General features: G+C 48.9%; 1 protein-coding gene across 3 annotated transcripts in view; it reads left to right on the top strand.

The window, feature by feature from the left end:
- The window catches only part of arid1ab (AT-rich interactive domain 1Ab), a 43,320-nt gene that overhangs the window by 14,882 nt on the left and 4,140 nt on the right, over nt 1-24,298 (top strand). For all 3 annotated transcript variants that reach the window (XM_061818423.1, XM_061818432.1, XM_061818441.1), the window contains 17 exons: nt 3,471-3,716; nt 5,481-6,074; nt 6,848-6,964; nt 16,233-16,473; nt 16,890-16,979; nt 17,081-17,251; nt 18,346-18,649; nt 19,140-19,282; nt 19,648-19,745; nt 19,816-20,025; nt 20,099-20,303; nt 21,289-21,421; nt 22,117-22,292; nt 22,363-22,492; nt 22,577-22,696; nt 23,166-23,262; nt 23,352-24,174. In XM_061818423.1, the coding sequence (XP_061674407.1) occupies nt 3,471-3,716; nt 5,481-6,074; nt 6,848-6,964; nt 16,233-16,473; nt 16,890-16,979; nt 17,081-17,251; nt 18,346-18,649; nt 19,140-19,282; nt 19,648-19,745; nt 19,816-20,025; nt 20,099-20,303; nt 21,289-21,421; nt 22,117-22,292; nt 22,363-22,492; nt 22,577-22,696; nt 23,166-23,262; nt 23,352-24,174 (3,898 nt within the window). The remainder of the gene's footprint in view (nt 1-3,470; nt 3,717-5,480; nt 6,075-6,847; nt 6,965-16,232; nt 16,474-16,889; nt 16,980-17,080; nt 17,252-18,345; nt 18,650-19,139; nt 19,283-19,647; nt 19,746-19,815; nt 20,026-20,098; nt 20,304-21,288; nt 21,422-22,116; nt 22,293-22,362; nt 22,493-22,576; nt 22,697-23,165; nt 23,263-23,351; nt 24,175-24,298) is intronic.

Below are 24,298 nucleotides of genomic sequence, written 5' to 3'. Positions count from 1 at the left end.
GTTTGAAGAGATGACTGAGGGACAAATGGAGAATGCTGTCGGCGGGTGGAGTTGCCATCCAGCGTTGATTCCGCGGACCGCTAATATTGGTCTTGAAGGTGGATATGCTGTCAGTTGATTATTAAAATATCAGCTATTGCACTGCTGTTTTAATTATTTTTTTTTGTAGCTTCCACTTTGAGTAGTTGAGGTACACATGGGTCAGATTATTTCATGTAACCAGATATTAATTAATCCAATCTGAGCTGATTATGATGAGAAACCGAGTCACGCATGGCAACAAGTTTTATTTTTAAAATAAAATAATCAGGAGACCTAACACATTATAGCTTGCAAAAGGCAGCCACTGAAATGACTTTTTTTTATGTCACAGGAAGATTTGCTGTTAACTAGCGAGCAATAACTCAAAGCAGCACAAATGTACAGTACACAAACTGGTGCAAAACTGGTGTTTATTCGTCGTGATAATTAACTAGTCAAGCAGGCTATCGAAACGATCGTGCTAAACCAAAGATTTATCTATTAAACAACGCGCCGCAGCCTTAGTTACATCGCTATGATTTCAGAGCGACGTGAGAACATATCAATAACACCTACCTTCATCTCATTAGCTGCCACCGCTAATTACGCGCCGAGTCGCCGAATACAAAGCTGGACGGCCAAATGTGTTAATAATGATCATTGCAATGTCAGACGGTAATGCTAACTCCTTGAAATGTTAGCGTTGTTTATTAGTAACACGTTTGATCCGTTATCCACTTTGCTCTGCAGAAGTTGCTAAGTGATAGAAAAACAGCAGTTCCGAAAAGGGAGGGACTGAAGTCGCCATTCACTCATGCGTATTAAGTACAAATACATAATGGCCTTAGTTAGAGCAGTATATGATCTTGCGGTGTATGTGATGCTGTATAGAATGAATGCCTGAACGGTGAACTGGTCGTTATTATCTGCCGGCTTGCAACGTCTTAATGTGAGGCACGTGAGAATAATTTGGGATGCAATTTAATACATTTAATAAAGAAGTTAATTTATAAAAGAATCTGATGTCTGTTTTTTAGGATTTTTTTTTTTTTTCCTCAGATGAGGTCATATATAAACATGGACAGGCAGTTATCAGCCCCCTCATGCAACTGACGAACCCCCCCAGAACCACAGACATTTGACTTTGTCTCACGGCAAAGTAATAATACAATTCCAGAGAGAGTGCGAGGAACAAAGTCTTTCTTCCATGCTCTAAACAAAAGCTTATTTGAGGTTATAATTAACATGGAATACTTTTTATAAGTGCAAAGGCGTAACATTTTCTAACCGGTCCACCGGGATACGCGGTGGAAGATTTGGGGATTGGGTCCACACGCACTCAGGTTTAGAGTGACCGTTCATGAGAGCAAGCTGAGTGGCGGTTCGGTGTCTGCGATGACTCTCCATTTGGCTTGGGAAGCTGGAAACGCTGATTATGGTTGAGCTGTACTTTCCAGCTCTCGCTTTCTGCTGAGCTGTCGCGCTTTGTAAAAAGGAAGTGGCCGTCCCCGTTCCGTTCCTTCCCATCTCCCTGGTGCTGTATCGGTATCCACCGGTCTTCTTTGGGCCCGAGCCGTTGTCCGTCAAGGCGGCGTATCGCACCACGGTGGGGCCGGTGGGGATGAGATATGTGCGCTTCCTTGCAGACTGGGGTTAAAAGTGCAGTGGAGGTCACTAGAGAGTGTCTACCGAGTCTTGTTACCTCTTCCTCCCACGGTGCGGTTGGTAATGACCCAAAGGAGGGTAGTAACACCACCACCCACCCCCACTCTCCCACCCCTTTCCGCAACACATACTGTATGTATGTTCCCGAACCCGGAGGAGGCTAGTGGGAAAACCTGAAGTGGAATTAGTTATCTTGGATAATGTTGCTTGACCACTCTGAGAGCCTGTTGATTTTTTTTTTTTTTTTTTTTTTTGTCCCCCCACTTTCCCCCCATGCTTACGCACTTTCCAAGCCCGCGTATTTGGATCACCTCCCGCCGTGCCCCAAACCCCTCTCCAGACCTCCTCCTCGCCGACTGCAACACTGTCATTCATAGAATGCCAAAGCCTGCTGCTTTATTAAAGACCAGGAAGCGCAAGGCCTGGCCCAGGTTCAAACAGCAGTGCAGCTGGGACCTGTTACATTTTCGGCAGACTGCCCTCTCTGTCTGGCGGGCTATAAATAGCCCTGGTGGTTGTCTCCCTTAACCAAGGAAAAGAGGTTTTGGGAGGGTGGGGAGAGGGGGAAAAACATGCACACACACACACACACACACACACGCAGATTAATAACCGTGGGAAGCAATGAAAGCTTTGTGTCTGCTGCCCCGGGGTCAGCGGGGCAGGAGGTGTTGCTTCTTCAAAGCCGCCATTGTGGCTTGCACGTTTCTATTTCGGTCACGGCGACGGCATCCCCGATGTGGATTTTTGACCACAAATCAAGAAAGCGGCCTTTTCAAGAATGCTCGGCGGAACCCCAGGTTCTAATTATTTACGTTTGCGTCACGTGCAAGGATTCCCACTACATCATCTGTTTTTATGACCTTGGACCCAGCTGCCGACAGCCGGCGCAACTTCTACATTACACTCCGACCCCTCCCTCCCTCCCTCCTTCCTTCCCGGAGAGACTTCGGACCACGCGGATCCTCCAGTGTCCGGACACCGTCCTGACGAGCCTCCAGCTGAGCGGTGGGCCCGCGTCCAGCCACCACAGACACTCGTGCTTCCTCGCGCATAACTACGCGACTCCGCCCTGACATTTTCGTCTGTAACAGAATCCACCCACTGGCACAATGAGCCTGGGCAGGAAAAGGCTCCTGGCAGTTGTAGTAGGCCCCGTTCATTCATTCGTGGCCAATTTTTTCCGTTTCTAGTGGGAGAGTAAATCCACTTTTTGTCCTCCCTCTGCGCCTCGAGGAGATATACGCAAATGACTTTTTCAATCTCGTCTAAATATTTCGAGAAGTCCATTTCGTCCATTTTCTATCGCGTGCGTCCTCCGTGAAGGTTGGGGGGTGACCCGAAGCCCGTCAATCAGCACAGGCGTGAGGTGGGGCGCACCTTGGACTAGTCACAAGCCGATCAACTTCACACCTATGGACAATTTAGTCTTTAGTTAATGTAAGCTGACTGGCTAGCAGATGTCTTTGCTCGCGATATGCCTTCGGCGGTACGTCACACTCTTTTAGAACAACAAATGCCATTGATGTTTTATAGCATAATGATTCAGACGATTCCACCTGTTAATGACACTTGTCAGCATCATAAAAAGCAAACCAAGCTATTAGTCTTGCGCTTTCCACAATAGAAGCGATTCATCTGTGACACATTGTGTTCTCTTACCGTACCAAACTGTGACCTTAAAACCGAGGCATGCACACGGTTTATGAAAGTCCTACCTGCAGTGACGTGAATCCTGTTTCCGGTCCACTTATTCATTGAGATTCTCCGTGTGTGTCTTCTAGCCTGCAAGCCCAATGGATCAGGTGGGGAAGATGCGTGGCCAACCATATGGAGGACCCAATCCTTATTCCCAACAACAACAACAGCAGCAGCAGCAGCAGCAGCAAGGGCCTCCCACAGGACCCGGACCCCAGCAAGCCAGCTCCTATCCAGGGCAGGGCTACGGACCTCCGGGCCCCCAAAGATATCCGATGGGGATGCAGGGTCGAACACCAGGCACCATGGGCACCATGCAGTACGCGCAACAGGTCGGTACTCATTGATTTTGGATCCTCTTGTGCGGCTTGGCGCTGGTCTTAAAAGGCCGTAATAACAAAGCAGTCCTCTGCAGGTTTTTGCATCTCAGGAAATAAAAGTTTCAGGCTGCGTCATCAGAAGGAGAAACCACGAAAAAACATTACGAAAAGCAGTGAAGGCCCGTTTTCCCCGGGAGCCTTAATGATTGGACCAGCTGCCTGTCAATATTTCAGTTGGTTTATTTTTACGTTCAAAACAAATGCTGGGGAACTCCATTTTGTTCATTTCGGTCCAGTCCTAAAGCAAGTTTTGTGGCGAGCTAGACCCCAAGTAAAATCTCCCCGCCAGACTGAAATGCATTCTACAAAGCCAGCTGAGTCAGAACCTTTTTTTTTTTTTCCCCTTCCTCCTCTCCCATAGTTTTTAATGCCTATTCTCTGTAACGATTGTTATGCTTGCCCGCATGGTGTTTGACTGTAGACTCCACGAGTGCCCTCCAGACGTGGAAAGAGGTTTCTATACACTTTTGTGTTTGAAGCACTTACAATACTTGATGGTGTTTTAATGTGCGTCAGGTTTTTACCAACTTTGTTTTGCATTTCTTCGAGAACCTCTCAAAAACATCACGTGCTTTTCTTCTTTTCTATTTTTTTTTTGTGGTTCCTCACAAGGTCAGTACTCTCTTTTGACACTCTCCATCACATTGAATTCAAACTGCTGGCTGTGCACAGGGAAAGCTTTGTATTGAAGTTCAAGGAGATGATGTTAAAACCTTTCTTTTATTTGCGTCGCTGTGATTTCAAGCGCGTGGTTGGAGATTTTGTACGTACTTTTGACTCAGCGCTGGGGAGTACTTTATTTTATTTTATTTTTTATTTTTTTTACAGCCAGGGAGAGAACTCTTTTTAATCCGAGAAAGATAAAGACACTTTGATTAGCAGCAGCAAGAACAAAAATCAAGGTGATGACTTTGTCGATTGAGACATTTGAATATAAGTTTTAAGAAAAAGAGTAGTGAATACAGCAATGTGGTCGTAACATTTCAACTGCACAGACGAATTTGCTGAGCCGTTTCATCTTTAGCCCCTTATACGCAATCCTGTAAAAGTTGGCATTTTACTACTTTTTTTTTTTTTTTTAACTTGTCTGTGTAAATGGCATCGATGTGGAATGAGACGGGAACCAAGTCCACGTCACAAACCTTTATCTTCAAATGTTGTATCAGTGGTGGGCCGCTGCTTTGCGTGTAAGGTAGCAGGCGAACAACTAGAAGTGAAGTCGATTAATTGATGACGTCATTGATGGCATAGAAACAAGTCCCGCTGTAAACCGTCCCAAAAAAATGTCGACCCCAAGCTTTTAAACATCCCTACTAAGCAGTCGACTGATTGGTTCAAGCCCAAATGGAATTGAAGTTTATCACTTTAGGCTTGTTTCACGTTGTTGTTGTTAAAAGTACATCCCGTAATTTCCGGCCTACAAGCTGCGACTTTTTTCACACACTTTCAACCCTGCGGGTTATGCGGTGATGCGGCACTACCGTTAGCGCGGCGCTAGCGTTAAACTCTCTCTGTGTACCGAGGCTTATAACCAAGTGCGCTCTGTAGGCCGGGAATGACGGTATTTTCTACAAATCACCACAACGCCACCCATTCAAATGTCTGACAGGAGGATGTAGTTTTTTTTGTACTGTTAAAGCACGCAGGCAGATAGAAGGATTTAGCCTTTCAAGCTTGAAAATGACCTACAACTGGTTCACTTTCCTCCCTCTATAGATGTCCGCGTATGGACAACAGGGGCCAGGAGGCTACGGGCAGCAAGGCCAAGGCTACTATGGTCAACACGGCGGCCCTCCTCACCCATCCCAACAACAGACACCTTACCCCGGCCAACAGCAGGGGAGCTCCGGAGCGCCCTTCCCCCAGCAGGGGCACCCTTCGCAGCCGCCCGGCCAACACGGGCAACCCGGGCCCCCTTACTCCCAATCCCAAGGTCCCCACGGCCCTTCCGCCGGACAGGCGCCCTATGTATCCCCCCAGCAACAGTCGAGCCAACAGCAGCAGCAAGGTCCTGGTCCTCAGAACCCGCAAGGCTCCCAAGGGCAGCCTGGCTACCCTCAGGCCTCTGCGCCAGGTCAGCCTACACAGCAGCAAACACCCCCGCAGCAGCAACAAGGGGCACCACCGCCACCACCAACACAGCAACAGCCACAGCAGCAACCAGGAAGTCAACCGCCTCAATCCCAACAACCTCCGAGTCATGGCCAGCAGAGTCAGGCGTCGCCATATTCGCAGACACCCCCGCTGCCGCAGCAACAACCACTACAGCAGCAGCAGTCGCCATATCAGAGGTTCCCGCCCCCTCCCCAGGTATCAGCACAGCTGCTTCTGTGACGCCGCTCACGTGGACACCTCACATTTACTACAGTAGATTTTTGAGTTCGCCTACTCACAAAAATCAAATACAGTGAACCCCCGTTTATCACAGGTTCTCTGTCCCAGACTCACCTTCAATAGCTGTGAAAATCCATGAAATAAAAATTTAAAAGTCTATATAGTGTTACCCTTCCCATAAACTTTAAACACATTAAAGCTTATTAAAACACTTATTGAAACGTATTATTCCTAGTAGTATTCCTTCGGACCTGTTTCCTCTCGTTTGTTGTCAAAAAATGGAAAGTTCGGTAAATTAGAGGCAACGTGTGCCTGCTTCAAGCTGTTTGTCACTCCCAATTGAGGTTTACTTTAAAACTGACACATAAAAGTAGATTAAAAATCACTCAAAATGTTTGACTAAACCACATAATTCCATCTCTCGGGGACTTTACTGGGGACTTTCTCTGCCTCTTCTTCCTGCTCCACCTCCTCTTCCTCTTCTTCTTCCATTGTACTATGTTTTCCAGTATACCACAGTATGGTATGTTGTAGTACAATTTGGTACTACTCTAAAAGCGCGCAACTTTAAATTGAGACTTTCCTGTGCACTGTCGAAACCCACCCAAACACAAAAAAAAAACTACTTAAATATCCACGATATGGGGAAGGGGCTCACTGTATCAGATATTAGCAACTCTTAAATATTTTAAGAAATATTCACCTGATTTAGATTTTTTTTCTTTTCTTTTTTTTACTCCATGGACCAGGAACTCTCCCAAGATTCATTTAGCTCCCAGTCCAGTGCGCCTCCTTCCAACCAGCCCATGCCTTCCAACAAGAGCAGTCAAGAAGACAGCATGCAGGGTCGGCCGTCCAGTTTGCCGGTGAGTTCTTTTTTGTGTCTTGACTCCGTTACACCGAGAACCGTTACCACAGAGGCCAGCGGTGGTAATTCATAGTTAAAGATCCAATTTCTGTGGGGCCGACAAGAATCCCCAAGCCATGATGAAGATGCACATTACCGCCCGTCACAGACCAGTCCGGGTACTACGTAAGCCCGCGTTTGATTGGCAAAACTTTTGATTGTTGGCCGCACACCACGCGCATGACAAGCGCCAAGTAGTAGCTTCATTTTTTTTTAGCGCGTCGGCTGTGTTTATAGGCCACTCTGTGCAGCCAACCTCGTTCCGTTGCCTGGGGGAAAGCGGAGTGAGTAATGAGATCGTTAATGAGAGACAATGAAAGTGAGAGAGCAAACGTCAGCGGGGCAACGGACAAGTGGGGGGGGAGGGGGGGAATGCTGGAAAGAGGGGCGAGCGAGTAAATGACTTCAAATGGTGCGAGCGATCCGTCGGCGTGGGAGCTGCCGGGAGCGAGGGAGGAATGATAAGGAAGGCTGTCTACGCCAATAAGGGATGCCCTCAGGATGTGTTACCCTCCTGTTTATTTTCTCTCTTCTTTATTTATTTATACATCTCTGCGGGCTCTAACCATTGGCTGAAAGGGCCGCGCTTGGTCTATTTTTACTTTTTCGCTTCTTCCCCCCCCCCCCCTCCCCTCGGGTAGTCTTATTGGGGATTCCCTATCTGCGCCCGTTGATTGGCTGCGAGACATTAATCTGCTTGCCTCGGCGTGTCAGGAGCACATGACTCTGTGTACAGATTAGACCACGCTAAGAGCCTGACAGCTTGTGTCAAAATTCAAGAGTTAGGACGAGGTGTGCCGGTGTGCTTTTACCGCGTGGAGCAAAACCCGTGAGACAGCACAAGAGAAAAATGGTCACATGCTTCCTGAATCATCCCGTTCGTCATAATCTAAATGATCCTGTGAACGGTAAATTATGAACGACATATTAATGCACACCTAATAAATGTGTTTGAGCTTATGAACCATCCGCTTATCCTCGGTATGATTGCGGGTGAGCGGATTTGGGTTTGGGGTACAGGTTGGACCGGTCGCTGGTCCATTGTAGGACAAATATTGGACAAACGACATTCACAGTCGGTAGTCTGACATTCTTGAGTTAACGTCCGTTTTTGGTGATGTTGGATGCCAGAGTACCTGCAGAAAATCCGCACAAAGCTCAGGGGGAAGAACATGGAAGCTGAACACAGTAGGTCCTGAGCTGAGATCCGCATGTGTCATCCTTGCAATTTTGAATCTGGATTTCAAAGAAATAGGAAGTCGTTGCGGCACCTGAGAGGCTGACGTCATTTAGCCGTTCAGCATTTGTTTACCATCCTCACCCTAAGTCATCCCTGACTTCGAATATGGGCTTAAATGTGTCAAGTGCAGGGAGAGGGCTAGCTGTGGAACAGAAGTCGGGAGGTTGTGTTTGTGTGCGGTAGTAGTAGGGCAAAAGAAAAGAGAAGCAGGCAGCAACAGACAACCAACCCGCTGAGCAAGTTGGACTGGTTTTTGGTTTGTTTTCTGCCCCTGGCTCCGGGACACACGCGCTTGACTGTTGAGCGTTAACCGCCGAACAGCAGTTGTAGCCAACATTTTTTTTTTCATGGTTTACTTGACTTGGTTCTGTCCGATGCAGTATTTATGTTTTTTGGGAGGGAGGTGTGGGGTTGGAGGTGTTTATGACAGATGCGATCCAATGGGCTAAATGGCATGTAACCTCACAACTCTTGGAAATCTCTGCCGCAGCATCTTTGATATATCCTCCCTAGAAGTGTCACTTCCTCACAATGTTGACCTACAAAAGCAAGACCCTAGGACCCCCCCCCCCTTCCCATTTTAATCTCCTCGTTGCCCTCTCACAGGTCTTTTGTGCACCCTTTCTCCACTGTTGGCTTAATCCCGCCAAAGGCCGCCCACTGGCTGCGCTACTAGTCTTTTTTTAAGTCTGAATGCGCTCGAGACTTTGAGAGGAAGGTCACATGTTGGTCACACACTTTGAGTTTGTTTGACTTAGCCTCACGTCCTCTACCCCCACCAGCATCATCAAAATAAGCGACTTTAGCTGGAAAGTGACGGGTTCAGGATAAAAACATGATTGATAGGCTTTGTATCTATGCTAGCTTGCATGCTAACATGGCGGGTTAGCATGGCGTAAAGTTGTTTCTGCTCGTGTGTTCACAAAGAGCAGAAAAGCAGACGTAGCTCGTCTGAGAAATTCATGTATTTTTTAATTTTTATTTTAGTAATGTAACAAGTATTCCATATGTTTATGTTCTATGAAACGGTTTTATACCCAAACGTTTCAAGATAATGCATTTTGAGCTGTAGTTGCAATATCGTGATTCTGTAAAACCGCAATATTTTTTTTTACCCCATGTCTAGTTCCACGTTATCATTACCCAGCCAATTTGTCATTCAAATATATTCCGGTAAATACTTTTTTCGAGAATACAAGAGAATAATTTATTTGATATCAACAACTCCTGGCCTGGCACTCACATCACGTTTCCAAGAAGCAGATTTATTAGTATTTTTTTCTTTTACCCCTATGGATAATGGCACTACTTACTTTTATGAATTATTGTATTCTGCCCCTCTTGGTTCTGTTAAAAATGTGTTGTCTGGACTTAGGTTTTGCCTGCACTTGCAGTATGCCAACTAGATGTCCCCCCACCCTTGAGCACAGATTTCACTCTCATCCAGTGTATTACCAAAGCTCTGGGACCACCCACATGAGGAAGGGGGGGGTCAAAAACAGTCCCTCTCAGCAAATCACCTTTACCAATGCGAGACTGCTGATTGTGGATGCTCCGTCCTGGCCCTGATCTCGGCCCGCTCTCCCCTTCCTACAAAGCTTCTCATTCCCTGCTCACCTCAGCCCAGCCCAGCTCGGCGCTCCTGCGGCAGCTAAGCTTGTTTTTGCGACATAGCTCTGGAGCAATCAGGCTGACAAGGCCGGCCCACTTTCCTCCACCCCCCCTCCCTCTTGCCCGCTCACTCTTTTACCCAGCCCAACCCCCCCTCCCTGCTTTTCTTTCTATGTTACACTTTTGTATTTTTGCTTCATTTATTTTCAGCGTTCTGTTTCTGCCTCTGTTGTCCCGCTCTCTAAATTCTTTTCTCCTTCTCTTGCCTGCACTCTGCCCCCCCCCCTCTCCCTCCCTCTCCTCCTCCTCGTCCTCCTCCTCCTCTTTCTCGTTGGCTCCCTCCTTCAGTAAATCAGCTTTCATAACGCTGTGCAGCACAGCCTTGTTTTGCGAGGCTGTGACGTTGCCTTATTCAGAGTGCGGGGCCGGTTTCCTGTTGCTATTCTGGGGCCCTTGCTTCCTGTGTCGACTTGTATTATTCAGATTCTCGGGCCTCCTCTCGCTCCCTCCCACCCTTACCCAGTCCTCCCTTCTCATTGTAACCCCACTTTAATGTGATTTTTAATTAATGTACTCCAGAAAATTCAATGTGCTGACAAAGTGTGTTGTTTGGATTCCCCCCCCCCTCTCTCGCTCGGGTGAACTGGTTTGTTAGCGGTGAGCGAGTGAGCTCGGTGTTTGCGCTGTAGTGTTGAGCCTGCACTCAGAACACCGCCTCCACCCCCCACCCCACGCGCCCCTCCCCTCTGCCTCCATTTGTGCTAGGCTGAGCTAGTTTTGCAGCACAAAGACTGTGGCTGACTGCAGCACTGTCTGTCTGTCCCCTCGGCGTTCTACCGGCTCTCCAGCCCTCTACCGGAACTCGCCTGGATGGATGAGAGCATCCCCACAATGAAATTACCCCTGACGCTACCAAATAAACCGCGCTATATAATTCCGCCCCATCCCCCTTGCTTGATATTAGGCGATTTTTGCAGCGCCCTCTAGACACCCGGAATGTGTGACAGCACCAAGGGGAGGGGCGACGCCGCTCTGGAAAGCAGGCAGACTGGCTGTAGTCACCCCCCCACCCCCGCTTTTCTACAGCTCCCTGAGGCCCCTCCATCCTTCAAATCTCTGAAGGCCCGAACCCCTCAACGAAGGCTGGGCAGTTGCCTGCCTCACTGGGGCATCTGTGGTCTGCTCTGGGACTCCGCATTACCATTGTGATCCCCACAAAAGCAACCCCCCCCCCCCATTCTCACAGACACACACACACACCGTCTCCACATTATTCACAGCAATCAGAACCCCCTCACACACACACACAGACACAGTCACACTCCCCCCTCCCATCACCACCACTTTCCATCGGCCGACACAGACTGCTGCAGTGTTTGTCCCATCTTAATTCACAGCCCACCCCTCAATTAGGTTAATGTGGACCATTTAAAAAAAAAAAAAAAAAAACTAACTCCCATCCATACCTTTTGATCCCAGTCCTCACCTACAAAAGAACACCCGCACGATGCCTTTTTGACGTTCTCCTCCAAACTTTTGCTTATTCATGCTTTTCCATCTGTTATCCCACCCACGTGGCTGCCGGTGATGAACGAAGTAGCCCCGTAATGGCGACTTCTGGGGAGTCACTCTTTTGTGTCACACGCGCGTGTTTTCATTTTGCTACCCCGCGTCGTTTTTTTCCTCGTCCCGAAGAGTTGCGAGGCACCTGCGCTTGCTCCACCTAGGTACGCCGTGCAGAGTGTCCCATCTCTCCGTCTTGGATGTAAAACCCTGTAATGGCTGCTTCTTGCTGCATGAGGCAGGGGCCTTGCCGTGCCTTGCCTCGCTTCTCCTCCTCTCACCAACACTTCTTTCCTTCACAGTGGAATGGGAGTGCCCCCTTATGGTTGAGCTCAGCCCTGCAAAACCTCGCGCCGGGGCTGAATCGGGTCTCTGCCGAAGCTTCGGCCGCCGCAGACGGTCCAGATTCCCGCCCCACGCTTTGAGGTGCCGTCGTTTGCGACGGCGGGGATCGTTTACCGTCTGCCTCGAGCTGCGGGCGCTCTGGCAGCCTTTCTTGATTATGCTAATGATATCGGGTCATTAGCAGCCTCAGAAACTGAAATATCATCGAAAATGGCTGTCTGAATTGTTAATTGCAGCACTAGAGTGTGTGGCAAACAAACAGATGTCTGAAGAGTTTGAGGTTCACCGGTTTTGTCTGTCCTCGCTGCAAAAGGCTCGCCCGAGTGTGTGATTAGATAAGTGGCGCCTTTGAGGTGTCTCCCGTTCCAATGGCGGGCCTACTCCGGGCTTCTTCTTCGTCGCCTCCTTTAGTAGCAGCAGCTTGACTGTTCAGTGACCCTGGCAAGCACACAGGGAGGCCTGGGAGTGAGCGACAGGACAGAGATGGCAGCAGCCAGCCAGCGGATGGGTGGGAGGGGGAGGAGAGGGGCTGTGTAGGCCCTAATGTGTCAAGCACGTGGATCGTGGTAACCATGGCAGCCGCGGAGATGCAAGCCCTTACCCCTCCTTCTTCTTCTTAAGCACATGTAGAGGTGGGTTTTTTTTTTTTGTTGTTGTTTCCCCCCCCCTCCCCCCCCCAAGACTTACTGTAGGTAGTAGACAGTCTGACTGACAGGTGAACTCTGACCAGGTCACGGCGGGCTCCTAAGCGCCAGATCTTGTTCCACGACTGTTCCGTGTCACACATTCCAGATATGTGTCATTATCTCAAGGCCGCTTACTCTCTGCTCCCACTCGCAGGCGCTTAAAAAAAAAAAAAAAAAAAAAAAAGAAAGGAAAAAAGGAGAGAGAGCGGCTGGCTTGGCAGACTAATGGCTGTGGTCGGGCTTGACTGACTCAGTGAAGTAATCTGCAAATGGAATACATTAAGGCAGGCGGAGGAAAGCGTGGATGACTCAGGAGATGTGGAGAACACGGGAATTGGCCTGCGTCCATACAACGATAATTGCATTTCTCACCCTTCCAAAAAAAAAAAATGTCCTTACAATTAATTTCTCCCCTCATTTATATTCTGAATCTAAATATATATATATATATATATATATATAAATCACATTCCCTATCTGGCCTCAACCATCACAAGCGAGCTTCGGTTTTTGTCACGTTGCCGTTGTGAAGTTCCTTGTTAGGCAGAGCTTGGGAAGCACAAAATGGCTGCCGCAGAGAGATGCTCGAAGCGCCGGGGGAGAGAGCCGCATGGTTCTCTTTTCTGTGGCGTCCTTTCTGCATGTTCTACAACGTCAGAAGAAGAGTGTTTAATTTTATCTTTTTTTCTTTTTGCCATCATATCATTATCATCATCATTATCCGGCTTGCTCTTGCACGGCTGCCTTGCCGTCGTTCTTCTCCTCCACCTCCACCGCACTCTGATCCCGACCGGCCGTCCTTTCGCTTCTCATTTAGACTGTTGAATATCACAGCCACGGCAGCAAAACTATCACTGCCAATAAGCCCCCCTCCAAGCCCCCCATCCCCAAACCACCCCCGCTACCGCACCGCTCCCTCCCCTCCGTTCTCCGCCGTCCGGGGCCTGTGCAGTCAGCAGAACAGGCCGCTGTGTGTGCGTGAGTGCAGTATTGAGCCGGGGAAAATCGATGGCTGCAGAGTGGGAGCGTCGAAAGGAGCGTTTGTGTGTTCCAGCGCGGGGTTGGTGTGTACTACGGCTGCACCGATTGGGGCTGTGAGGCCAGAGCGGTCAATTATCGGGTGTTTACCTCGTTTTTAAGGGGCAAGAAGACTTGTTTTAAGTACAGTGTTCGTCAGTTGTTCGCTTCGTGCTGCAAGATACAAAATGAGTGTAAAAGTCAAACATGACTGGCAAAATGTGATTATATGGAAGGCAGTTGCTTTCTGTTCGTAAAATTGTCAGCTAATCAAACAGATGAGTAAGTTTTTGTTTTGATTGTTGATGGAGTTATGTCGGCTAGCTCAGCACAGTCATCGAAGCGTTTTCCTTGTGTAAAAGGCAGGCTAACAAAAGAGTCATGACAAGTTGAATTTGCAGTATCTTGAGATCAGCTGCTTTTCCTTAGTGAAACTGGCGTGCAATAGAAGTAATTTGGTGGTGCCCTCCAAAAATATCAAAGCAAATTTATTTGTATAGCGCATTTCATACACAAGGTAATTCAATGCGCTTCATATGATTGATTGAGTCAGCGATCGGGCGCTTTTCCTCAGCGGAATTAGCTTAATAAAGGAGCTCATTTGTTGCTTTCTCTTTATAGTAATGGCAACTTCAATTGAATCTTTTTTTTGTGGAAAGGGCAATTATAACAAAACAGACACAACTAATTGAGCTCGTTTGTTGACTCTTGCCGGCAATCCAGTTTCAACTTTCTCCCTTCTGTCTCTGACTAAAGTGTGTCAGCCATTTGCAATGACCCCCCTACCAAGGTCTTCCTCCTGTTTGGGCCCCCAAGAGGTAGCGACACGAGTTGACCCCTTTCGCCCCCGGGGTCTCTGGTGGGCCAAGCAATGGAGATCGATGTCCGGTTGTGGTTTTTTTTTTTTTTTTTTTTTTTTTTTCTTCCTCCCCGGCACAATGGAAGGACTCTTTTGAGTATGGCGGTTACCAAGGTGGTCATTGTGCCGGCCGGCAGACACATGACCGTTCTTGTGATGTCTCAGTGCAGCTTGGGTGGGTGTCTGATAGGGAGGGGGCAGGGTTAAATGTCAGCTAGTAATAATGGCTGCTACAACCTTGGGGTTTTTTTTGTTTTTTTTTTTTGGTAAGATGCTAGTTCTTGAACTGGGCGTCTGCGAGCTGTAACATGAGAGTCTACAAATTATCTGCAATAAAGTTGTGTATTATTTTTAAAAGCATATGTCTACAAATCAGGATATGCGTTGTGTAGATAAACGTTATTGTGAAAATATCCTACAATTTTTCTTATCCCATCGATTGAGTAATTGGATGAAAATTAAGTTTATTTACACGATTAAACAGTGTGGATTTTGTCCCTATTGTACCTAGTACCTGTGACTTAGAGTGTGGATGGCTTTAAAAGGCGAGGCCTTGCCTGGTGAGTGACATGGACGCCATCAAATGAGAGTGTAGAGTTGCTAACCTGCCATCGTACAAACGGATTTCAGCACAGTGTAGTGAGGGACACTAGCAACAGTTTGTGTGTGTGTGTGTGTGTGTGTGTGTGTGGGGGGGGGGTAGACAACAAAGCAGCAGAGATTTTTTGCAATTAAATTATTCATGTTTTGGTTAATCAATGCCACCCTAGTTAAACTTTAATTGGCATTATGAGTTTATGAAGGGACGTGGGAAATTTTCTCCCCTGTAAGGGTTCCCGAGACCCCAAAAGTTTGAGAGCCCCCCCCTGGTTTAAGCAGTGTGCTCGTAAGATCTGCGATCTACACCAGTTTAGTGTGGAATCAGCCAACATAATGGGCCTGCCCGCTGCGCGTCACATGCTTTGCCCGTGCAGGTCAGCGAGGCCTTGGCTTGCACAGGCAGTCTGGGGGGGGGGGCTGTATTGTGAATCAGCGTTCTCCGCCTGTCGCTCCCTCTGTGGTTCCTCCATCAGGTCACGTCCCAAAAATAGCAACGGGCACCGTTTCAAGTGCAAAAACCGCCGGCTTCAGGGGCCGCAGCCAGCCTTGCGAGTGTGTGAGATTTCTATGGGAATTGTTGGCCACGTTCCAGCCAATGCTTTCTCCCTCCTCCCCCTCCCTCCCTCCCTCCCTCCCTCTCTTCCTCCGACGTGACTGGCAGATGAGCTAGCATTTCTGAGGAAGCACATGGGCTCCACGTGAGCGGCCAGCGTGTAAACATTCACCTTCAGACAAATGTGATTGTCCCTGGCCTTTGCGCTACGGGCCGGGAAGGCTCAATAACAATGCCGCATGGCACTTGAGTAACTGCCCTTTTTAACAATTTACAGACATCCTCATGAATACCCCAGACACAAAATAACCCATGTCTCCCCCCCCCCCCCCACACACACACACACACACACTGTGACTGTAAATATATCACACACCATTATACTGCTGTTTTAAACTCATAACAATAAAAAAAGGCTAGTTTCTTAATTATGTGTGTACATGCTGCAAAGATTCACTGTTACCACCATTAACAACCCAGATGTTGAAAGATGTCAGCCGACGCGTATTAGTTCAACAATTCAGTTAGTTTACTACATTCCAATTTCGAGTGCGCTTTCTTGCGGCATCAAATTTCCGAAGAGCACAAAAACCGCATATAAGATTTTCAGCAAGTGGATAGGGGAGATGTTCCAGAGGGAGAAAAAAATGTGAATATGCAGGGAACTACTATACGCAGTGATGACTTCTGTGTGCGGCACGGTGCCGTACGAAAAAATCAGAATCAAAAAAGACGTCTGCGTGTTTCTTTCAGGATCTATCAGGCTCCATCGATGACCTTCCCACAGGCACGGAGGGCGCCCTGAGCCCGGGCGTCAGCACCTCGGGGGTGTCCAGCAGCCAGGGGGAGCAGAGCAACCCCGCCCAGTCGCCTTTCTCGCCGCACACGTCACCCCACCTACCGGGCATCCGCGGGCCCTCGCCGTCACCCGTGGGCTCACCCGCCAGCGTCACGCCCTCTCGCACGGGCCCGCTGTCCCCCGCCGCTGTGCCAGGTAAATAAAAACGGCAAAGTGCTCGGAAAATACTTCAAGAAGGAACCAATTTTGATCTCCCTGACTAAGCACAGTAAACACAAACAACCACTCTGACTAATTCCACCACATTTTTACTGAAGCGGTGACACAGCGTCAGATGCCGCATGAAAGCGGGATATATTTTGGACTCCAAAGCGAACGCTGGCATACCCACCAAAACGTGAGCGCTCTCATTTGTAATTCATGAGGCGACTTGCCAGATGGGAACATTAAGTCTCCATCTACTATCACAATGCTTGTAAAGCATCCAAGCAGCAGCCCATCCACCGTGTCGGTGGCAGGGGTTGTGTTTGATGTCTGTTTTATTCGGGAATGGCTGTTTATCATTGTTCTTCCCTTCATTTAGTTTTCGTCAAATTTGTGCTCGCTTACAGGTAATCAGATGCCTCCCCGGCCGCCCAGCGTCCAGTCCGACAGCATCATGCACTCTTCCATGAACCAGTCGGCCATGGGCCAAGATAGGGGTGAGCGCGGTGGGAGTTCTTCTGATTGTTGGCAATGTAGAGACCAATGTATTTTAGCGCTAGTCTATGATCTAATGATCATTCCGATTTTCTCTCTGCAGTGTACATGCGTAACCCACAGATGCCTCCCTACGGGTCCCCGGGACAACCTGGCTCTGCCTTATCTCCACGCCAGTCCTCTGGAGGGCAGATGCATAGCGGAATGGGACCCTATCCCCAGAACAACTCCATGGGAAATTACGGCCCTCAGGGGGGTCAGTACGGCCCTCAAGGTGAGTCCGCACTGATGGAACGACACAAAGTATTATCGACTGCAATTCCCCTTAAGGATATGAGTGACCCATTATACGGATAACCCAGATTTCCATTTTCCTCTCACTTTTTTTCCTATACGTATCAAATTATCAGTTGACTTTGAAGTCGGAAAAGCGGATTCTGTCGGCTTTGAAGACGTTTTCCCAGTCAGTAATAGCAGAAGACCGCCAGGGCCCGATAAAGCCCCTCTTGTCATAACAGGCGGCACAGCGGTAAATTTAGTACTGGACCGCAGAGACCGATCAGATCTAGTCTGAAGCAGCTCGACTTGGAGAAGTCTGGCCACTTAAGTTTAATCTTGGAACACAGTATGTGAGCATAAAGTCATTTTTTTTATGTGGAGTAAGATGAAATTCGGAATAAGGCCAGAATTACACTTCATAGTTCAACTTACAGTTTCTACCTTGTGGCATGATTCAGATGTTGGTCAAAGCGGGGAAGAAAAATGCATGAAATCCAAATATCCTCATATTCTGTCAATGACATCACTGAAATAAGATGATTGAAATAAACTGATTGATGTGCACTTACCCAACCACTCCCGGTTTAAAGCGTCGACAACGATTTTCAAAGTGAGGCCGGCTACGGATAGAACTGCCCATTAAACCTTTTTTTGCTAAACTATTTCACTCTTGGTCATGATGGTGGCACTGGGAGAGGCCAAGTGTTTGTTTTTTTTTTGCGTGCACTTGGTGCAAGATGTTTGGAAAAACTCCAGAATTATTATTATTACCATTACGGAGAAAAGCATTGCGAGTGGAAGGAAACGTAGCAAGTGCTCTATACCAAACAAAGTACAGTATTTTCCGCACTATAAGGCGCACCTAAAAGCCTTTAAATTTCTCAAAAGCAGACGGTGCGCCTTATGTATGGATCAATATTGAGCCTTTAGTGCACCTCCATGTAATGCATGGATAACGTAACCCCAGCCTCCACTGTAGCGTCTATTCTACGCGCCTTATAATGCGGTGCAAATTACAAATGAATAGTCACGTAATTGAAATTTGGCCACTGGGCAATGAGAGTAAAGACTTGTAATTTATGCCTCCAGGTTATCCCAGGCCACCCGGCTACTCAGGGATGCCCAATGCCAACTACCCTAGCGGCCCCGGCATGGGCGGTTCCATGAATCCCATGCCCGGCCAGGGCAGCGGGGCACCCTACGGAAACATGCCCCCCGGCGGCAGAGTAGTCCCGGGCCAGATGGGCGCCAGGCCCTACGGTCCCGGGATGGCCTCCAATATGGGCAACATGCCTCCTCAGGTGGTCTCCGGAATGTGCCCGCCTCCGGGAATGAACAGGAAAGACGGCGGGCCTTCCATGCATCACGGACCCGCCAACTCCATACACAACAGGTGGGTGCGACGCACCAAGGCAAAAATGTGACTCACCGCCTTTTGGAGCGCGAGTATTTCAGCAGAATATGACTGTGCATGGTGCGCTCTCTTTCCTGTGTGACCATGAAAAATGATCAGCTTTTCCCACGTGCTGTGTTCAGTTTGAGTACATGGCAGCAGACCAAGTAATTATCTGAGTGAGAGGTGGAGGGAGGTAGAGAGAGAGAGAGAGAGAGAGAGAGAGAGAGAGAGAGAGGAGCTCAGTGAAACGCGTCCTTCTCAAGCGAGGATGCCAGATCAGCCTCCAGACATTCAGTCATCATGATTTTGGCAAATGAAAGCGTCACTCAGTGTAGAAACGCTGCTTTATTTATTCACTATGACAGGACAAAAGCTGTGTTGTTACAAAATAGAAATCTTACTTACGGTCTTAGAAATATGTTACAGGAGTTGTTTTTTTTTTTTTTTTTTAAGATCATAATTTTTCTTTTCTTTCCCCCTTCCACAGGCCACCCGGCTACCCCATGTCGCAAGGCATGATGGGTTCGGCTTCTCCGTACGGCCCGGCCATGAACAGCATGCACAGTATGATGAACCAGGGAGGTCCCGGTCCGTATCCCATGGGGGCAAACATGGGCAACAACACCCCCGGCAAGTACAAGACGCATAGCACGTATTTTACACTGTACACAGACAAAAATGGCGCAAAATTACATGTACACACAAAAAAAAGTGATCTCAAGTTATTCACTAGTTAGGGTTGTTTATTTGAACACAGTTATTATTCTGTTTTATGAATTGAGGTACCTTTTGCCACATATCGGAAGAGCCTTTCCTAGTTCTGCCGGTCACGATTTGTCACTGGAATAGATTACCAGTTAGGAGAAAATGGATAATTTCCCAAATCACAATTGATGATCTCTTTAGAGTACACTTTGTCTCGGTAGGGCATAGCCGACTAGTTTCCTGGAGACCTTACGGTGTGGTGCTCATCTCCTATTTGTTTACCATCTTAGGAATGGCTCCTAGTTCAGAGTTCGGCATGGACAAAATCAACCAGGCCCAGAAGATGAACAACAAAGTGGATGGGACTCCGAAGCCTGAATCCAAAAAGGTAAGCATTTGCATCATCGCGGTGTTACGTTCTCACGGATTTTGATTTAATCTTCGATGGCGTATTGTAGAAGTCGAGTTCTTCTACCATCACCAACGAGAAGATCACTCGCCTGTACGAACTCGGCCCAGAGCCCGAGAGGAAGTTGTGGGTGGACCGCTACCTGGCTTTCACCGAGGAGAAAGCCATGGGCATGAATAACCTCCCCGCCGTGGGACGCAAGCCTCTGGACCTGTTCAGACTCTACGTGTCCGTCAAGGAGATCGGAGGCCTGACGCAGGTACGCCGGGATTCCTTTGCCCGGTGGTGGGGTCTGCGCCCGGTGTCATTAAAACCGCATCTTGCCCACCCAGGTCAACAAGAACAAGAAATGGCGAGAGCTCGCCACCAACCTTAACGTGGGCACGTCGAGCAGCGCGGCCAGTTCCCTCAAGAAGCAGTACATCCAGTGTTTGTACGCCTTCGAGTGCAAGATTGAGCGCGGCGAGGAGCCGCCCCCAGATTTCTTCAATACGGACACCAAAAAGAGCCAACCGAAGATCCAGCCACCCAGTCCCGGTACGTCCTAAATCTGCAAAATTCAAGGTTTACTTGGATCAATTTTCATCTTTATTTCGTGTAACATGGTATAAGCGATTCCATCTCCACATTCAGAACCAAAATGAGCAGTTTGCAGTAAACTGAGTTTGGCACGGGTGCAGAAAGAGGAGCAAAACGGTTGTATTTCTGAAGCATTTCGTAGCAAATAATGATGCCGATCGGTGCCGCCCGACACGTTTTGGTGCATCGTTGTGCTACGTCGAAGGTGCTCAACTCTTAATTCGGCTGTCTGTATACCGTATAAAACCTTAAATAATCGCTATAAAATCTGTAATTCAAACGCGCGGTTTACTGTTCATCAAGGTGCTTGTCAGGAGGCACCAGTAACGATGAAGGAAAGGGGGGGGGGGGGCTCATATTAACCGCCTGATTGGTGCCTGGCCCAGGGCTACAAAGGCAACACTCCCTGGAGATTAGTACTGAGCCAGAAATGATGAATGGAGAGGCACAGGGAGGAGGGGGTGAGGAGACGCTCGAGTGTGTAAAAGTCACAATTTCTCTGACTCTGCCCCCCCCCCCCACCTCCTTCCTTTCCTCCCTTGTAGAAGGGAAATCCCTGTCGGGGGGGAGGCAGGGGCAAGGGGGAAGGGGAGTCGCCCTATGTGTGACTGTGCAATGGTGACGTGAGACATTGTGAATAAGCGTAACCTGCCGGTGACCCCAGCCCGCATGTGTGCGTGTGCGCGCGCTGCGATTTAATGAATGGGAAGCCGTGAGTCATCAGACTTGAGTCCTGAGCAGGACCGTGATACCGTCGCTCTCGCGCAAACACAATCCATCACCCCGCATCATGGGAACTCGCGAGCGCCACCGTCTCGGCCGGCCGGCCGTTCGTCATTGTCGGAAGTTCAGCCGTTTCCCGGCGACTTGCGAGCGATTGGCGCCGGATGTGGTTGGTTTTGTTTTCGGAATACAATTTTAATGCGTGTCCCTATTTTTGCAGCTGGTTCTGGATCGCTCCAGGGCCCCCAGACTCCTCAGTCCACCAGTAGTTCCATGGCGGAGGGGGGAGAGTTGAAGCCTCCCACCCCGGCCTCCACCCCTCACACCCAAATGCCTCCGATGCCCGGTGCCAGGTACGACGTGACGTTATCAGAATCATCTGACCGTTCCAAGATATGGAGCACATTTTCTCAAGCCTGCGTTTACACTACATTGTTACAGTTAAAATTGTAAAGTTGTATTATGCGGCAGGGTGGATCAGCTGGTAAAGCATTGGCCTCACAGTCCTGAGGTCCCGGGTTCAATCCCGGACCCACCTATGTGGACCTTGCATGCAACATCAACATGAATGGGACACTCTAAATTGCCCCGAGGTGTGATTGTGAGTGTTTGTCTCTCTGTGCCCTGCGATTGGCTGGCAACCGGTTCAGGGTGTAACCCCGCCTCCTGGCCGTCGACAGCCGGGACAGGCTCCGGCACTCCCCGTGACCCTCGTGAGGATAAGCGGCAAAGAAAATGGATGGATGGAAGCTATGTTACATGGCTCATGGCAGCCTAAATTGAAAAACAGAAAACAAAACATAGAATCGGGTGGGTAATAGATGCCATGTCTTCATTATTGATTAATTACCGCATCGAATGCATCCAGTGGAGCGCAAGATTACTTGTCACAAAATAATTTGCACTCATTCGACTTTTCCCTTTTAGGCAAGTCGTTCAAATGCATCTCGTTTGCGAACCCGTCGCACTTTCAACCCCAACGCTGCTTTTCGGCGAGCTGTTCAACAATCTCCTGAATTTTTTATTTTAATTTTTTTATTTTGTGTAGGAGTAGCGTCAACCTGCAGGACCCCTTTGCCGATTCCAGCGACCCGGCATTTTCCAGAAGGAACGCCATGACCCCCAACTCTCAGAACTACCAACCCGGAATGGGCGGCCCCGAGATGATGGGTCGGATGGGTCCCTACGAGTCCAACAAGGACCCTTTTGGTGGCATGAGGAAAGGTGTGCGGACACACCAATCAAGCTTGGTCGTGTCGTGAAGGGAAACTAATAAAATGTCTTTTTATTTAAGCTGGAGAACAGTTCATGCCACCCGGTCCGAATAGCGGGATGGGAGAGCAGTACAACAGAGGCCCACCAGGACCCATGGGAAATCTGCCAATGGGGCAGAGGCAACAATATCCTTATGGCTATGACCGCAGGTACACATTGAATTGTGGGAATTCTCTTTGGATTGTGGGTCCGTGTCCTGCTTTGGTATTAAATGCATATTTATGAACATACAGGCAAGAGTCAAGCATGGGTCCCGACGGCAGCATGGGACCCGGAGCGGCTCAGCCCAACCTGATGCCTTCCGGAGCCGACGCGGGGATGTACTCGCCCAGCCGACCGCCGCCTCAGCAACGGTGACGATTGAGATTTGACATCAAACGCGCTTTTTGTTTTTCCAAACATATGTGCGAGACGTGAACTGCGACATTTTCAATTCGTCAAACCAAAATTATCCCAATTATTCGTATTAGTGTCATAATAAAAATATTTCAGTACTTGTAATTTTGAATGCAACATACACTTTTATATTTTTGGACATTCGAAATTATTAACGGAAGCACCCAAGTTGAATTTTCATCCGTGCAAGACTCCTCAAAATGTACTTGAATTGACTAAAACAACCGTTTTATATGCAATATTGTTGGGAGTCAATTATAATCTTTCAGATAATTATTTAGACACTTTGTAATGAAACAATCCAAGTTACACTAAATACGCTATTAGTAGCTGTTAATATTGGAATCATTATTTCAAACATCTGTAAACAATTTTATAACTCATATGTGCAATGACCAGAACTTTCTTTATCTGTGGTGTCCCCAGACATGACTCCTATGCCAATCAGTATTCTGGCCAAGGAGCGCCCCCTGGCGGTCCGTATCCAAACCAGCAACCAGGAATGTATCCACAGCAACAACCGGTAAGGACGTTCAGATTCAACATAAAAGATCAAAGAAACGTGTGAGTTTTCCGGAGTATAAAAAAAAAGGGACGCTTGCTTCCCCGCAGAACTACAAGCGTCCCGTGGACGGTGGCTACGGCCCCCCCGCCAAGCGCCACGAGGGGGAAATGTACAACGTCCCTTACAGCGGTCAGCAGCCCCCGGGACCTCAATCTTCCGGGCCTCAAGGCCAGCAGGACATGTATAATCAATACAACGCCTACCCCGGAGGGGAGCGGAGGCCCCCGGGTCCGCAGAACCAGTTCCCCTTTCCCTTCGGCCGGGACCGCGGACCGTCGTCCGGCGGGCCCAATTCCCAGTCGCCGATGCCCCCGCAGATGATGGCGAGCCCCATGCCCTCGGGTCCCGACGGCCCCCAAGGCCCCATTTGGCAAGGCCGCAACGAAATGGGCTACCCCAACTATCACAACCGCCAGGGGCCCCCCGTGCCCGGCCAGGCCCCCGTCTATCACGGCATGAACCGGTCAGAGGAGATGATGCCGTCGGATCAGCGCATGAACCACGACGGCGGCCCCTGGCCCGGCCACGTCAACCAGAGGCAACCTCCCTTCGGCCCCGGCGGTTCCGGCCCCCCCATGACGAGACCCCTGCCGTCGACTTATCAGGCGTCGCAGAACCACATTGCTCAGGTGTCCAGTCCGGCGCCCGTGCCCCGGCCCATGGAGAGCAGGACGTCGCCCAGCAAGTCCCCCTACATGCACCCGGGCATCAAGGTGCAGAAAGCCGGACCGCCGGTGCCCGCCTCCCACATTGGGCAGTCCCCCGTGCAGCAGCCAATGATGCGGCGGGACGCGGGCTTTCCCCCCGGTTCCGTGGAATGCTCACAACCGCACCTCAAGCCACGGAGACGGCTAACCATGAAGGACATCGGTATGCGACTGTCACCCTTTTCAGTAAAGTCCTAAGCGTAGTTTGAGGTGGGGAAGCCCATTTTCAAATGGGGGGAAAAAATATTTTTCAGCATAGCGCAAAGTGAAGAATTTTACTAAAAATA

The sequence above is a fragment of the Syngnathoides biaculeatus genome, chromosome 1, assembly GCF_019802595.1.
Source record: "Syngnathoides biaculeatus isolate LvHL_M chromosome 1, ASM1980259v1, whole genome shotgun sequence".
NCBI classification, from domain to species: domain Eukaryota; kingdom Metazoa; phylum Chordata; class Actinopteri; order Syngnathiformes; family Syngnathidae; genus Syngnathoides; species Syngnathoides biaculeatus.
This window is presented reverse-complemented; position numbering and strand designations above follow the sequence as displayed.